This window comes from Acanthisitta chloris, unplaced genomic scaffold (assembly GCF_000695815.1).
Source record: "Acanthisitta chloris isolate BGI_N310 unplaced genomic scaffold, ASM69581v1 scaffold8133, whole genome shotgun sequence".
NCBI lineage: Eukaryota > Metazoa > Chordata > Aves > Passeriformes > Acanthisittidae > Acanthisitta > Acanthisitta chloris.
The window spans coordinates 1,088-14,839 of NW_008664243.1; the positions used below are offsets into that span (position 1 = coordinate 1,088).

A 13,752-nucleotide genomic window follows, 5' to 3' on the forward strand; every position below is an offset into this window, starting at 1 on the left:
AAATTATATGATTTAATGATTATCAGGGATGGCCAGTGTAGAGCCAAGAGTTGGACTTGATGATCCTTGTGGGTCCTTTCCAACCCTGAATATTCTGTGATTCTGTGACTGCCCCAGCATTACGTTCTCAAAAATTGAAAGGAGGCTGGACAAGTCCACTTGTGCACTGGGGATAGCTCCTACCTAGTTTTATTTTTCATTAACACAGTCCCTGATTGCTAAAAGACACCTTTTAATAACACACAGCATTAATCATTAAGCTAAAGACTGTTAAAATATCTGTTGGCTAAAATGTCCTTCAGCTCTAATTACAATGTAGGAAAAATACAGAGTAAACTGGAGATAGAATACAAATAAATTAGAAGGTAAAGGTAAAAAGCTCCCCCTGGATATTTATTTCATTTAAGACTTAAAAACACTAGCTTAAAAGAGAGAAAAGGAAATGTAGATAAGTTGTTTCACTTCTGTCATCAACACAATCCATGTAACTCTTCTTGCTTCTCAGTTTGATCACGCTGCACTAGAAACAGCCAGCTTTTTCAGGTGGTCCATGAATACCTGGAGACTAACATCATCTGTCAAGATTGGAGCTCCCGATTCCTGCAGAAAAATAAAGAAATAGTGAGCCTAAAATAGTGTTCTGAACTGAAAGCAAATCAGATGTTAGCACTCTGAACTAACTGCCTGCTGAATCAACCTCCTTCTCCTGCAAAGGACAAATCCTTAGCATCTCTAATGAAAGATGCTACTCATTTGCAACTGCACTGACACTACTCTCTAGTGCAATCTGAACTACTGCAGAAAAGCCTCTTCTTCTCAAAGCATTAGGTATTTTGCTGCCCAAAGCTCTACACACACAAGGTAAGCAAACAGGATATAAAAGTCTAGAATTCTCAGATAAATTAGATCTATATGTATCCATATGCTAGTTACTTTTTCCAGAATACTAAATACATTGTGACCTGTTTAAATCATATTTGTAGGCAAGGGTCAAGATAAATTTCTACATCAGGTCACCTGAAACCTGTAAGAACATAAAATTCGCTGCCTCCTTTGATAGCAGCAACACAGAAAATTCTCCTGGTTTGCCTGTGCCCCACATGTAGCTGGGATACAGGAAGGGAGCTCAAAGAGGCAGAGTACTCCTTGTGGAAACCACTCCTCTCCTGCCATCAAGCTGCTGAGATCCTGAGCTATTGATGCATCAGGTCTGTTTGGACAGGCCTTAGATCTCTTGAGAAAAAGCCTCAAAGTCAACAGGATTTTGCTGAAAAGAATAGGAACATGAGTTTAGCCACAGAGGCTTGACAACTGTATTCTGATCATCTAGTGCTCCCCACCAGTTGTAGCCACGTGGTGGCTACTGCATAAACAAACAGACATGATGGCTGCTGCACAGACAAACATGTACATGTACATTTTACAGCATTCCCAAACATGAGCAGCTCTTCCATTGATTACCTGTCCCCAGGCATAGAGGTTATTGTGGGTCTGAGAAGGGTTCACTTTAGACAGGAGGAACCGAGCCTAGGAAGACAAAAGAAAAGTAGTTTTGTAAAATGACAGACCTGTTAGCTCCTTCAAGACTTCACACCACCTACCTTAGATACATGATACAATGTTCCTCTGCTTTTGCAAGCAAGGTTTAGGGGTTGGAAAGCTGTGCAGCAATAAAGGAGCTGGGGGTGCTGTTTGACTGGTGGCTGAACATGAGCCAGCAGTGTACCCAGGTAGCCAAGAAGGCCAATGACATCCTGGCTTGTATAAAAATGTGTGGCCAGCAGGACTGACTGTCTCCTTGTACTCAGCACTGGTGTGGTCACACCTTGAGTACTGTGTCCAGTTCTAGACCCCTCACTTCAAGAAGGACACCGAGCTGCTGGAGTGTGTCCAGGGAAGGGCAGTAGAGCTGGGGAAGGGTCTAGAGGGTGAGTCCTATGAGAAGCAGCTGAGGGAGCTAGGGGTGTTCAGCCTGGATAAAAGGAGGCTCAGAGGAGACCTTACCACTCTCTACAACTACCTGAAAGGAGGCTGTGGTAAGATGGGGGGCAGCCTCTTCTTCCAGACAACTAGCAACAGGACAAGAGAAAATGGCCTCAAGCTGTACCAGAGGAGGTTCGGGTTGGACATCAGGAAGAATTTCTTCATGGAAAGGGTTGTAAGGCATTGGAATGGGCTGTCCAGGTAGATGATGGAGTCACCATCCCTGGAGGTGTTCAAGAAACAACTGAACATGGCACTAGGTCTAGTTGACATGGTGGTGGTCAGTCAAAGGTTGGACTCGATAATCTTGGAGTCACCAACCTAGGTGATTCTGTGATTCTGTTCTGATTCTGTACTAATTTAACTTCAACAGGTTTCAAGTCCAGAAAGAGCCCTGTTCCATAGACACTTTGTCTCCAAGGACCACAGCAAGCCAGGCTCGCCTTGCAGGGCAGCTCTGGTTCCATGTGACATGGGCATGTCACCAGCACCATCCCTCACACGCTCTTCAGAAAAGAGGTCAGTGGAGGACCAGTGTAACAGTCTCATCAAAAATTAGTAACACGTCTTTGTTTTGTAGCACCAATTCCTGCCTCTTCACTGCCACAAACAAGTCAGGCACAGACAAGCCCAGCACAACTGCAATTCCAGGAAGAGCAAAAATAGGAACTATTTTATATCCTCATTCGTCATTTGAGAATAAAGGAGCAGGTGGTCAGTCATTCAGCATTACTGTCCTAGCAAGCTAACTATAGACAGATAGCCAATCGTTTCTTTTCCACCTCTTTGCGGAATAAAAATATATTTGAGCCAGCTTTTTCTTTTTTTCCCATTCTCAGATTTCAAAAGCATATCCAGCAAGTGATCAGCTTATTAAAATGGACACAGTTGTAGTAAAAGCCCATGAGAAAATATACAAGCTCTGTACTTTGAAGAGCTAAATTACCACTGTGTGTAAGTTACACAACCAGCCTTTCAGTAAAGCTGAAAGACAGCCATTTGCTCTAGGCAACAACAGGAAGAGTTCCTCCATAAGCCTCCCTACCTGACTGCCCCCGTGTTCAGTGTGGATGTAACGTGGCATTGGGAATCTGGTCTGCAAGATTTCCTGGGCATCATCCAGTGGGGCTTGCAGTAGGTGCTTGAAGTTTTCATATTCAGGCATGTCCTGGTATCCAGCTTTCTGCCACTGTGCAATAGTCTATTGATGGGACAGGGAAGAAAGAAAAAAAGAGTAGAGATGTCTGCAAGCCTCCCCTTTTTAACCTGCATGTCTTAAGGCAGCAGAATGTTACACGAACTTCTGCAAATGCACTTTCACTACTCCAGCAACAACATTATTTAGTTTCTGCCCCTGAATTTAAGCACAGGCACTCAACACAAAAGCTGGTAACAGTTTGTAAAGTGCAAGAGCAATTCATTGAATGTGATCTTCAAATCTTTATGTTTTGGCCTATGCCAACACAGAAACACTAAGCATTTATAAATCTCTGACATTTTGAATCTGTCTTGGTCCTAAATTAAGCAGCCATTGCCTTACAGTATTTTCAAGGTACCTACTGTATGTAGCATATGTATGTAGCAATTGTTCTATACATACACAGGTCACACACTTATCTCTTCCTTTGAAATTTACCCAGTTTCTGAGTGTTTTGCTTTGCAACAGGGGGCAGAAACTGTTTAAGGTAACTCCAGAAGATTTGTTGCCATTGTTGACTCAAGTGTTCAGCTTCTCAAAGGGAATAAATCCAATATGCAGTCAAATCAGAAACTAATAATGGAGCAAACTATCATGCATTCTAGTAACAGTCATCAAATAACAGTGAAGTAGCTTAGTTCAAAAAAAGAGGAAAGGGTTAAAGTACCTCCCAAAAAGTTTTCACTAATAGTAATGTTGAAACTACTTCAATCTGAACCCAGGTTTAGATAGAAGAAACTGAATGAGGGCCATTCCCCAAGTAGGACTATAAAGGATATGGGGGGAGGGGAAAGACACCAAAGAACAGAGGGATTTTCAGAGAAGTAGAAAGCAAGCTTCCTCTTCATCCCTTACCCAATAACTACTTTAGAATGTGACACATTTTTGTTCTCCAGCTACACTGCTCCCTTACAAAACCTGGCAGGACAGATACACAGATCTACAGGTCTGCACACTGAACAGGCACTAGAAAACCAAGGGTTTGGATACTGGCATAAGTCTGGTTTTTTAGAAAGGACCAGTACCTAAGCATGAGCCTCAGTCATGATGAAGAAATCATACAGCTGTCAAAAACATCCAGCATTTAAAAGTAAAAACTGAAAAAAATACCTGATTTCTTTAAGAGCAGCAATATTTAAGTGGAGAAACCCTGCAACCAAGTCTGTCACATATCTGTAAATCAAACTGCAGCTCTCTGCCCAGCTTAGTTTCAGTTTTATCTGAACTCTTCCAGGAGGGTAAGGGACCACCTTCATTACCAAGCTAACATGACAGCTGCTACTCAGTACAGAACACTTCTGCAGCGATCCCAGTATGATTTTTTTGTTGACTCTGACAGTGGGGAAATTGCATTCCAACAGGCAGCATGTATATGATGTCATCATGCTTGTGTGAGCATGATGAAATAAAAGAAGATTCTTTCACACTAACAGCAATGCTGTCTGCATGTATGGCAGGAGGGAGGGAGGGCAAACAGAGAAAAGAATGTATTTCACCATACCTCACCAAGGTAGATAACTATCTGGAAGAAAGTATCCATCAGTAGAATTCTGTCAGGAAGAATACTGCTGCTGTCCAAAAGCACTGGCTGGGGAAAATAAAGAAGAAAGTCAGGCACCACTAAACCCTCAGGTGTGTATGAACCTTCCTGGCTGCCCAAACAGCTTGCTGAACCCTGCCTGTACGGACACTGCTTGGACCATACAGAGCACCTAGCAGAGCACAGCAGCCTCCTGCAGCATCACAGGGTGGAGCATCAGGTTATCAGTGTCTGTATGAAGTGCAGGATGCTAGAGAGCAATTCCTATGGCCATCCATGTGTATAATTTGATATGATCTTGAACAACAGTATCTCATACTTTAATAATTACCTTCATTAAAACATATATATATATGGGCCTTTCTGCTGAAATAGTGTTACTCTGCTTGAATACTTATTATTTTGAATTGATTCACCTCTTTCTGTAAAACACAGACTCACCTCAGGAGGTCCATGGAAAGAATAAGCATAAAGGATAGGCTGGATCATAATGAGAGACTGGGTCAGATCTTGCCTAGCAAAGTGGTGACGGTAATAAGAAGATTCATCAGGGCTGTTGTTGAAGACCTGCAGGAATGGGGAGCGTCGCAGGTGGAACATGAACTGCACAAGAAAGACAAGTGAGAAATGTCAGCCAAAGTTGACAAAACGTCAGGACCCAAGTCCAATCTTTCTGAACAGCAAATTCTTTGGAAAAAAAAGTCTATCCCTTATTATCTCCTCAGCGTTCTTCCCCATCAGTCACTTGCAGCACTGAACTACAGGACCAGACCATCAAATTAAATAAAGCACCTGTTCCTCCCCTCTTGAATTTGATAAATGGTACGAATGTTTTAGCATCACTCACACTCACCACTGCACATTTTCCCCACAGTTGTGGGAAGTGAAGTTCTTACCTGAGGATACAAAGAAAATGATTCTGACAGTCTGAAGGAGTTGGGATCATCTTTGTTGTACTGTCCAAATTTCTGACACTGTTGGAAGCAAAATGGATACTCTGGTTATCTCTCTCTTTTTTCCTACTTTTTTCCATTTTTCTTTTTTAGAATTAATACCCTTTTTTTTTTTAAGGGGTGTTCTTTCGGTTGTTTTTAAACACAGCAACCAAGGTATGAATGTGACAAGAACAATAAGACAAAATTTAGGCTATTTTTGTTTAAGAAGTTGTTTCTCTATCTTAGTGGAATGAGAATGATGATTCAATCTATTTTTACATATATAAAACCTAGATCTGCAATTATCCAAGAATGAAAGAAATAGTGCTTCTATAGCACTATCCATTTTTTCCCATTAAATCAGGGCTACTACATTATACCTAAGCTGCTTTGTACGCTATGAAACACTTCTGCAGCAACTCTTTCCTTGCACAGCAGCAGCAGCAGCAGCCTGGATTTCACCAACTGCTTCACTGAAAATAAGCATCTCAATGGTTTTAACAATTTAACTATAAATGACTCCACAGTAATTTCAGCACGCCTGGTTGTGGTTTTGTGCTCAAATCTCACTGACTGGCCCTGTTTGTTCAGTGTCCGATGTGCCATATCTGTTAGTACCAACTCTACATGGATGTTTGGACAAGGCCAACACCAATTTAGACAATTCAGGCTTGTGAAATCCAAAGCAAGCGACAGTATAGGGCTGCAGAATTGATTACTGTCCTGAACTTGGCCCACATCTGAATGCTGTGTCCAGTTTTGGGCTCTCCAGTGCAAGACACAAATGGATATACTGAGTGGGTTTAGCAGAGGCTACCAAGCTAGTCAAGGGTTGGAGCATTTCATGAAGAAAGCAAGGCTGCAGGCACTGAGTTTGTTCAGCCTGGTGAAGAGTGGCATCAGGGAGTCATATCACTCTCTACAGCTACCTGACTGGTAACTGGAGAAATGGAAATTCTGACTGGGGGATAAAGGCAGGGGAGAGGCAAAAAAAATCCCAGTGACTGTGATCAAACATTGGAATAAGCTGTCAAGAGAAGCACGAGAAATCCCATCTTTGGAGATCTTCAAAACTCAACTGAACAAGACCTGGAGCAACTTGCTCTAACTTCAAAGTTGGTTCTACTTTAAGCAGGAGGCTTGAACCAGAGACCTTTCCACCTGCCTTACTCTGTGTTTCACAATCACTTATTTTCAGGTTTAATCCTTTCAGCATGATGGGATGTTTACCTACCCCATCACAAATTTCCTGACCACACTGGGTTCTGAGCTATCACGTCCTACAACTATGTGACCATAATCAGAGCACAAGTGAAGCAAGTCAATCTGAACAAAGAATGCTGTTGTCACTTCCAGAGAGCATTTTGACTAAACACAAGAATGCACCCAACCTCAGTCTGTTGGTCTTACCAGCCTTATCAGCTGTCTGTCCAGCCACCGCAGAACATCAGGTCCCTCCTCAGATTCAGCTCTGTACACTCCCAGTCGTGCCATCAGCACAGCAGCTGCTTCCTGGTCAAATGCAGCTTCTATGTGCTGGAGCTGACTCTGTGCATCTGCCCAGCTGCAGGGTTAGTAAACGGTTAGTGGCTCATGCATCCACCTTCAGAAAAACCCAAACCAGATTCATCCTCCCTGTGCCAAATATTCTGTATGCGGAGTTTCATTGTATGCCAATGCATGCAACAAAAAGCTAGAAAAATTCCAGCACAGACCACAGCTTAAATTTCTGCCACTGTGCCAGAGAAGTGGCTTAGGATACTCACTTTCTGGCTATGGTGGTGACACGAATGCGCTTCTGTGTAGTGGAGTGTTGATACTGAGTGACAAACTGCACTGCCCCTCTGCCTCCCTGAGGTATTGGTGCGTTGTGCTGCAAATGAAACAAGATAAGCCTTCAAATTACTTCTCCACAACTGCACACTACAGAGAATTCCAGGGCATCATTTAGGCAATCATAGAACTAGAACAAGCTAGAGATGTGCCAGACAAAACAGATGTGTCTGTTACTGTTGTGTTTTCCAGCAGACTCAAGTGGTGCTGGGCACATTTAACATTGGACATGACACTTCTTCAGTTTATGCCTTAAAGGATGGCAGCACCTTACCATCTCTACAGCAAGGAGCATAGGCATGGCAGGATGAGGTCTGAGCAAAGGTCCTGCAAGTCCACCATTCTATCCCCAACAGTAACAAGCCCATACAGCACAGAAGACAGAGACATACACATGGAACAGAATTCCTTTGGGGTAGCTTTCCAAGCTGCCACATGCTCAGAAACTTCCCCAGCTGAATGTTACATCTGAGCCATCAAGTTTAACAGCTTAAAGGACCAGTTCTCCAAGAATTTGAAGGTATGTGTACTTTTATTCTCCACTGTGCCTACTGGCAAAAAAAGACAGTTTCTTCTTTGTCAAGTAAACACTGCAGGGAAAAAAATGCCCAAGTTGAGAAAGGCAAATGTAGAGTCTGGGAGAATGAAGCCCCTGAGCCCACGGTAGGAGAGGATCAAATTCAAGACTACCTAAGCAACCTGAATGTGTCTAAGTCCATGGGACCCAATGAGATTCATCCTTGGGTTTTCAGGGAGCTGGCAGATGTAGTTGCTAAGCCACTATCCATCATTTTTCAGAAATCATGGCAGCAAGTGAAGTCGCTGATGACTGGAAAAAGGGATTATAACTCCCATTTTTAGAGAGGGGAAAGCAGAACTATAGACCAGTCAGTCTCACCTATGTGCCTGGCAAGATCATGGAGCAGATTCTCCTGGAAACTATGCCTAGGCACATGGAAAGCAAAGAGGTGACTGCTAAAGGTCAACATGGCTTCACCAAGGGCAAACCATGTCTCACAAATTTAGTGGCCTTCTATGATGGGGCCACAGCATTGGTGGATGGGGCAGAGCAAGTGACATTGTCTACCTAAACTGAAAGAGAGGAAATTTAGATTAGATATCAGGAAAACATTTTTTACTGTGAGGGTGGTGAGACACTGGCACAGGTTACCCAGGGAGGTAGTGGCTGCCCCAACCCCGGCCATGTTCAAAGCCAGGCTGGATGAGGCCTTGAGCAACCTGGTCTAGTGGGAAGTGTCCCTGCCCATGGCAGGGGGTTGGGACTATATGATCCGTAAGTTTCATGCCAACCCCTTAACGATCTATGAATCTATGAATGCAGGTTTCGTACAGAACAAAAATATTAGGCAATTTATACACATGAAAGCAATTTCTGAGACTATTTCTCTGTCACAAAACATTTTGTTGCTTTGCAATCATCCTCTGCAACACAGGGGATGTAATTTCATTTTCTGGCCCAGTAACAAATACTTTGGACAGTAAAAAAGAAGAAAGAAAAAAAAAAAGAGAAGCCAGGACTGACCTGATTTACCACTTCAAAGTAAATGGCCAGAGTTGTGCTAGGATCCAGACTACAGATTTTCCATTGAGACGTTCCTCCAATTCCAAGTTCCTGCACAGAACCAAACAGAGAGCAGCATTTTTGTCTCCAGCAGCAGGAAAGGTAAGCTTGTGTTAAATTCTGGTCAGAGGTACAAGTAATAGCAGGCCTTCTAGATTCCTTATCTTTTAGGTGTGAATGAACTTACCGAAGGCCATAAAGCTAAAAGAAAGCCTTGTGGGGCAAGAATTTAGTCTAGGAAAGACTAATTTCCTAGGGATGTTTCCAAATTCTTCTTCTTGAAAACTGTGACATTCCAGCTGAGCTGTAGATCTAGACAGAAACTTTGCTCTGTTTATTTACTTCTTTATTAAAGATTTTTCCATGCCAGAAACTTACATTTTCAGAGACACACGGCCCTTTAGCATTCAGGGATATGCATGGCCCAATAGCTCCTGCAATTTTCAGCTCCCTAGAGGTCTAGAACAAGGTTAAAAAAAATAAGTTATGGTGGTTTTTTTAATCAAGTGAATCAAATAGAACACACACATACTAAATCAGCTGCTCAGCTTTGATTAGGTGATGCTACACATGGCTGCCAGGAAAAGCATCTCTGAGTACTTCCCCAGATCACCTACCGCTACAATTAATGAATGTAAGAGAAGCTACATAGTCACATTTTAATAATGAAGACATATTTATAGTGACAATGAGACATTATGGAATGTTCTTTGATGAGCGAGGAGAGACTGAGCTCAACTGCTATAAAAGCAAAGAACCAAACCAAAACAAAAAAAACCAACCCCAAACATAAACTTACTAAGCTTCCAAATAAAAATCCCTCCACTCCAGTACTGTGCTTCTCCCAAACAAGCACTGTATCTGACCTCAAACACATACACTTTTCTACATCCCAGAGACTTAAAATTACTTTTGAATGAACAACACTTATATTTCCCTGTTACTGTCATCTAATAAAACTAATCTCTCACCTTCACATCCAAATGTGCCCCAAAAGCCATTCGAAACTCCCCGTTGAACCCTTTGTTAAATACCCGCTGGAACGTCTGCTTGAAGAGAGAAGTGTTGAAGGAGTCTCCCATCACCATGTGTCCTCTGGGAAAGAAAAAACAATAGACAAGGGAACTGAAGCAACTGGGAACTAGAAGTAAAGCACAAAGGATACATCCCTCCAGCTCTCAGGCATGCAAACACATGCAGTAACTGTTTAGAGCATGCCTTTGCATAGGCAGAGTTCACATCAGGGAATGCAGAGTCATGGACACCTCCTACAAAGCCAAGACAGGTTAGTGCTCCATCTTTGCCAGCTTGCTTTCTCAACTCTGTTTCTTGCCATCCCTTTAGCTGCTCTCAAATGGTTCACATTGCACCGGTTAGAAATGTTCCACCTCAGGAAACTGCTTTGCTGAGCCTGATTTCCCCGAGCAGAGCTGGAACCACCCACACTGCACATGGGGTGGCTGCAGTGCTGCAGCATGAGGATGCGGGGTGGGTGTGTGCTGTGCCTCCCACAGGTGCCTTGGCAAATCCAGGCCTGCTCAGATGCCACTTAGTAACAAAACCAAAGGATCAAACAATCTCTCTTCCGCTTACTGAGCACTGTGTGATAATTTACAAACACGTCACACATTTGCTCTAATCATCCCTTGACTCCACAGACACAGCACATTTTAAATGGCCAGTAAGATATGCCAAGTCCCCAAAAGCCCTGGTTTAGCACATGGCCTTCCACACAGAGACCATTTTCAGCAATATGGGATGCAGACATTTACCCCTTAGAGATGTCACTTAAAACTGTCTCAGGGAAGCCAAGGATCCCTGGAAAAAGCACAAGTGAGCTGTTAAGCAGAGAAAATCTGGCTCACACAAGAAAAACTTCTACCCACCACACCTGAGAGTCTGATGGCACTTCAGTCATGCACAACCAAAAAGCATGACACCTCTATTCCATAAATTGTGGAAAGGATACTTGCTATCTTCCAAGGAGGCAGAAGGCATTTGCAAAAGACATGTTGCACCATGCTTTAGAATACCTTTCTCAAAGCAGGACATCGAGCTTTCTACCAGCAGTGCTAATTCACATGCTGCTTTAAGACTCCAGAAATGTGGACTGGGATCAGGTGAGGTTTGCCATATAATTCCTGGCAAATTCAAACCACAGTTTAGAATAGAACAATAAAAATCTCACCCTTTTGCCCTGACAGCAAACTTAACTGCTTCCTGAATCATTCTCCCCCTCCAGAATAAAACAACCAGTTGTGAGCTTTGTGCTGCCCTGCTATGAACATACCCAGTGAGGTTGGCACAGCACTTCATCTCCAGCAGCCCAGTCTGATCCAGGGCACAGGCATAGATGTCGATGCAGTGCCCATTGGCTGCAGTGCGGTTAGCCAGAGTCTCGTAGTGCTGGGGAACACAACACAGTGGTTAGAATGCTGCAATGAGCAGTATTTCTTCTGCTCTCCAGCCAAAGCCAACACATGAAACACAAACATGGAAACTATCAGTGCTGTAGTAACTAAACAGCTGTTTGCTCCTAGTGCTCTGCTGCAACACACCTCTCCCTCCCAGGATGAGGGATGCACTTGAATGAGCTTGAGTGGCATATCTCAGACACGACGAGTCCATGAGTCACATGGGATCTTGGCCTGTGATGACTCAGTGCAAACCCAAAGATTTCCAGGTGATACTTAAGAGAACAGGTGTCATACTGCTTTCTCTAAGCTGACAGGGATATTTCATGTCTGACATTTTTACTGGTTTAACTGTTGGTTTATATGTCAGTAAGACAAAGGCTTTCTGGAAATGACCAATTCTTGGAAAATAAGTTTTTATCTCTCCGGGAGATTCAATGATGTTGATGAACAAACTCTGCACCCACCATCAGCTAAGAAACAACACTGAAATACTTTCTTCTCTGAGAAGGCACAAGACCATGCTGAAGAACTACCTAGGAGGAAGTCTTTTTTTACCCTTCCCTTGACCATTCTTACAATTTAATGTACACGAAAGGCTAAGGCATTTAAGGACAACCATGCAGATATCTGGACATACTGATCCTACATTGGTAGAATAGAGTATGTTCCCTGGAGAAGGACAATGGGCAGCTGTCAACATTGCAAAGTATGTGGGTTTGTGTACTGTTCTTTCCCACCATGTAGTGTTGACACAATATTCAGTTTTAGCTTTTAAACATCTCCAGCAAGGACTAGCACCTACTTTGGTGGCCTTCTTCATGAACCTTGCATTATCCTTCTCTATGTCATGCCAGGAACGGATGGGTGTTTTCAGTTCATCTCCTACCACCATGCCTGGTCCTTGTGTTGGTGGCCCACCTGTAAACAGCATTATTCTGGCCCCTGTGTTGGGAAATGTGCCCTGAAATAAAAATAAAGACTTATATCAGAAGCAGGGAGGAAGGAAGGAAAAAAAGGAGACTGATTAAATGACAACAATGCTTTCTTTAGAGAAGTGTCTTCATGTGTTTCTGCCATGTCATTAGGGACCTGTCCCTGCTAAAGGCCACCTCGATAAACAGCGATCCACTTCCTGACAGTCACAGCACTCTGATGAAGTTTAGACTCAAATTACATCAAGCTTCACATCTTCAAAACAGGAAACAGGCAGTTTCTGTTCTCTTTCCTTTTATCTTAGATGACCCTCAGATAAACCCAGTATATGGTATCGCCTCCTGTGTGGTGACACACACAAGAGTCAGAAACCTTTAAACACCTGCATGTTTTTCCATTTAAATGTAAACTTCCAGCCCACTCTACATCAGCTGCTGCAAATACATATCAAATGTCATTAGAGACAAATTGTACCTCTGCAGCCCAGTGTAACCCAGGTGAACTGACACCACACATTTCAGCAAGGACTGCCATGCGCTTACTTTGACCAGCTCATCTCAAACAACAGCATTAAGAGTACCTCCAACAAGCCAACTGCAATTGAAAGAGCTACTCCAGTGGAACGTAAAGGTCGCTTTCCCTGGGTCACTGGCCATGGGTCCCTTTGCAGTTCTCCCAGCAGATCAGTTAAATTCATGTCAATCTTATGCACAGGCTGTAGAAACCTGCAGAAATTCAAATACAATGTTTTCATGCTTCTAAGTTTAAAGAAGAAAAGTGCCTCTTTGTTCCTGGCTCACATAAATTGCACTGAGACAGTTATCAGAAGTAAAAAGACATGTTCCCTGCTTAGATCTAAACCTTCCAAGATAACAGGCCTGTGCAAAATAAAAGATTTGATAAAAGCAAGAGATCAGGAACTGACAAGAAGGCAATGTCACATCAAGAAGGAGGAAGAACTTCAATAGTGATTTAGTTTACTGAAATGTGCAAGAGCTGAAAAAGAGAAGCTGAGAAAGATAAAACTGTATTCAGAGGCAAATACAGCTTTACTGTTCAGGGGTCACTGCTTGCCTGTCAATAATTTTTTAGACTTGCTGGATCAAGGGGTAGGAGATGGTATGCAGGACTGTTATGCATAGTCCAGGGCCCCCATTCACTGGCCCATCAAAAAGGCAGGCTTTCCAAAGAGAGCTACTCTGTGTTTTACAAGTAGAAATCTAGCATGAAATGCAGTAATGTTCTTAAAACTGCTAACCCGAGATACTGTAGGAGTCTAATACACTGCCTGCAGCTCTAGTAAATCCCATCCCTATGTATCACTTGATGTA

General features: G+C 42.9%; 1 protein-coding gene across 2 annotated transcripts in view; it reads right to left on the reverse strand.

The window, feature by feature from the left end:
- Positions 1-358: 358 nt before the first annotated feature.
- Positions 359-13,752, reverse strand: part of SEC23B (Sec23 homolog B (S. cerevisiae)) — a 16,443-nt gene continuing 3,049 nt past the window's right edge. For both annotated transcript variants that reach the window (XM_009071264.1, XM_009071265.1), the window contains exons 6-19: positions 13,002-13,146; positions 12,291-12,449; positions 11,362-11,477; positions 10,043-10,166; positions 9,450-9,530; positions 9,033-9,122; positions 7,423-7,529; positions 7,067-7,220; positions 5,618-5,695; positions 5,163-5,324; positions 4,683-4,769; positions 3,029-3,184; positions 1,462-1,527; positions 359-600 (exon numbers count right to left, since the gene is read on the reverse strand). In XM_009071264.1, coding sequence (XP_009069512.1) covers positions 511-600; positions 1,462-1,527; positions 3,029-3,184; positions 4,683-4,769; positions 5,163-5,324; positions 5,618-5,695; positions 7,067-7,220; positions 7,423-7,529; positions 9,033-9,122; positions 9,450-9,530; positions 10,043-10,166; positions 11,362-11,477; positions 12,291-12,449; positions 13,002-13,146 — 1,615 coding nt within the window. In that variant the 3' untranslated portion in view covers positions 359-510. The remainder of the gene's footprint in view (positions 601-1,461; positions 1,528-3,028; positions 3,185-4,682; positions 4,770-5,162; positions 5,325-5,617; positions 5,696-7,066; positions 7,221-7,422; positions 7,530-9,032; positions 9,123-9,449; positions 9,531-10,042; positions 10,167-11,361; positions 11,478-12,290; positions 12,450-13,001; positions 13,147-13,752) is intronic.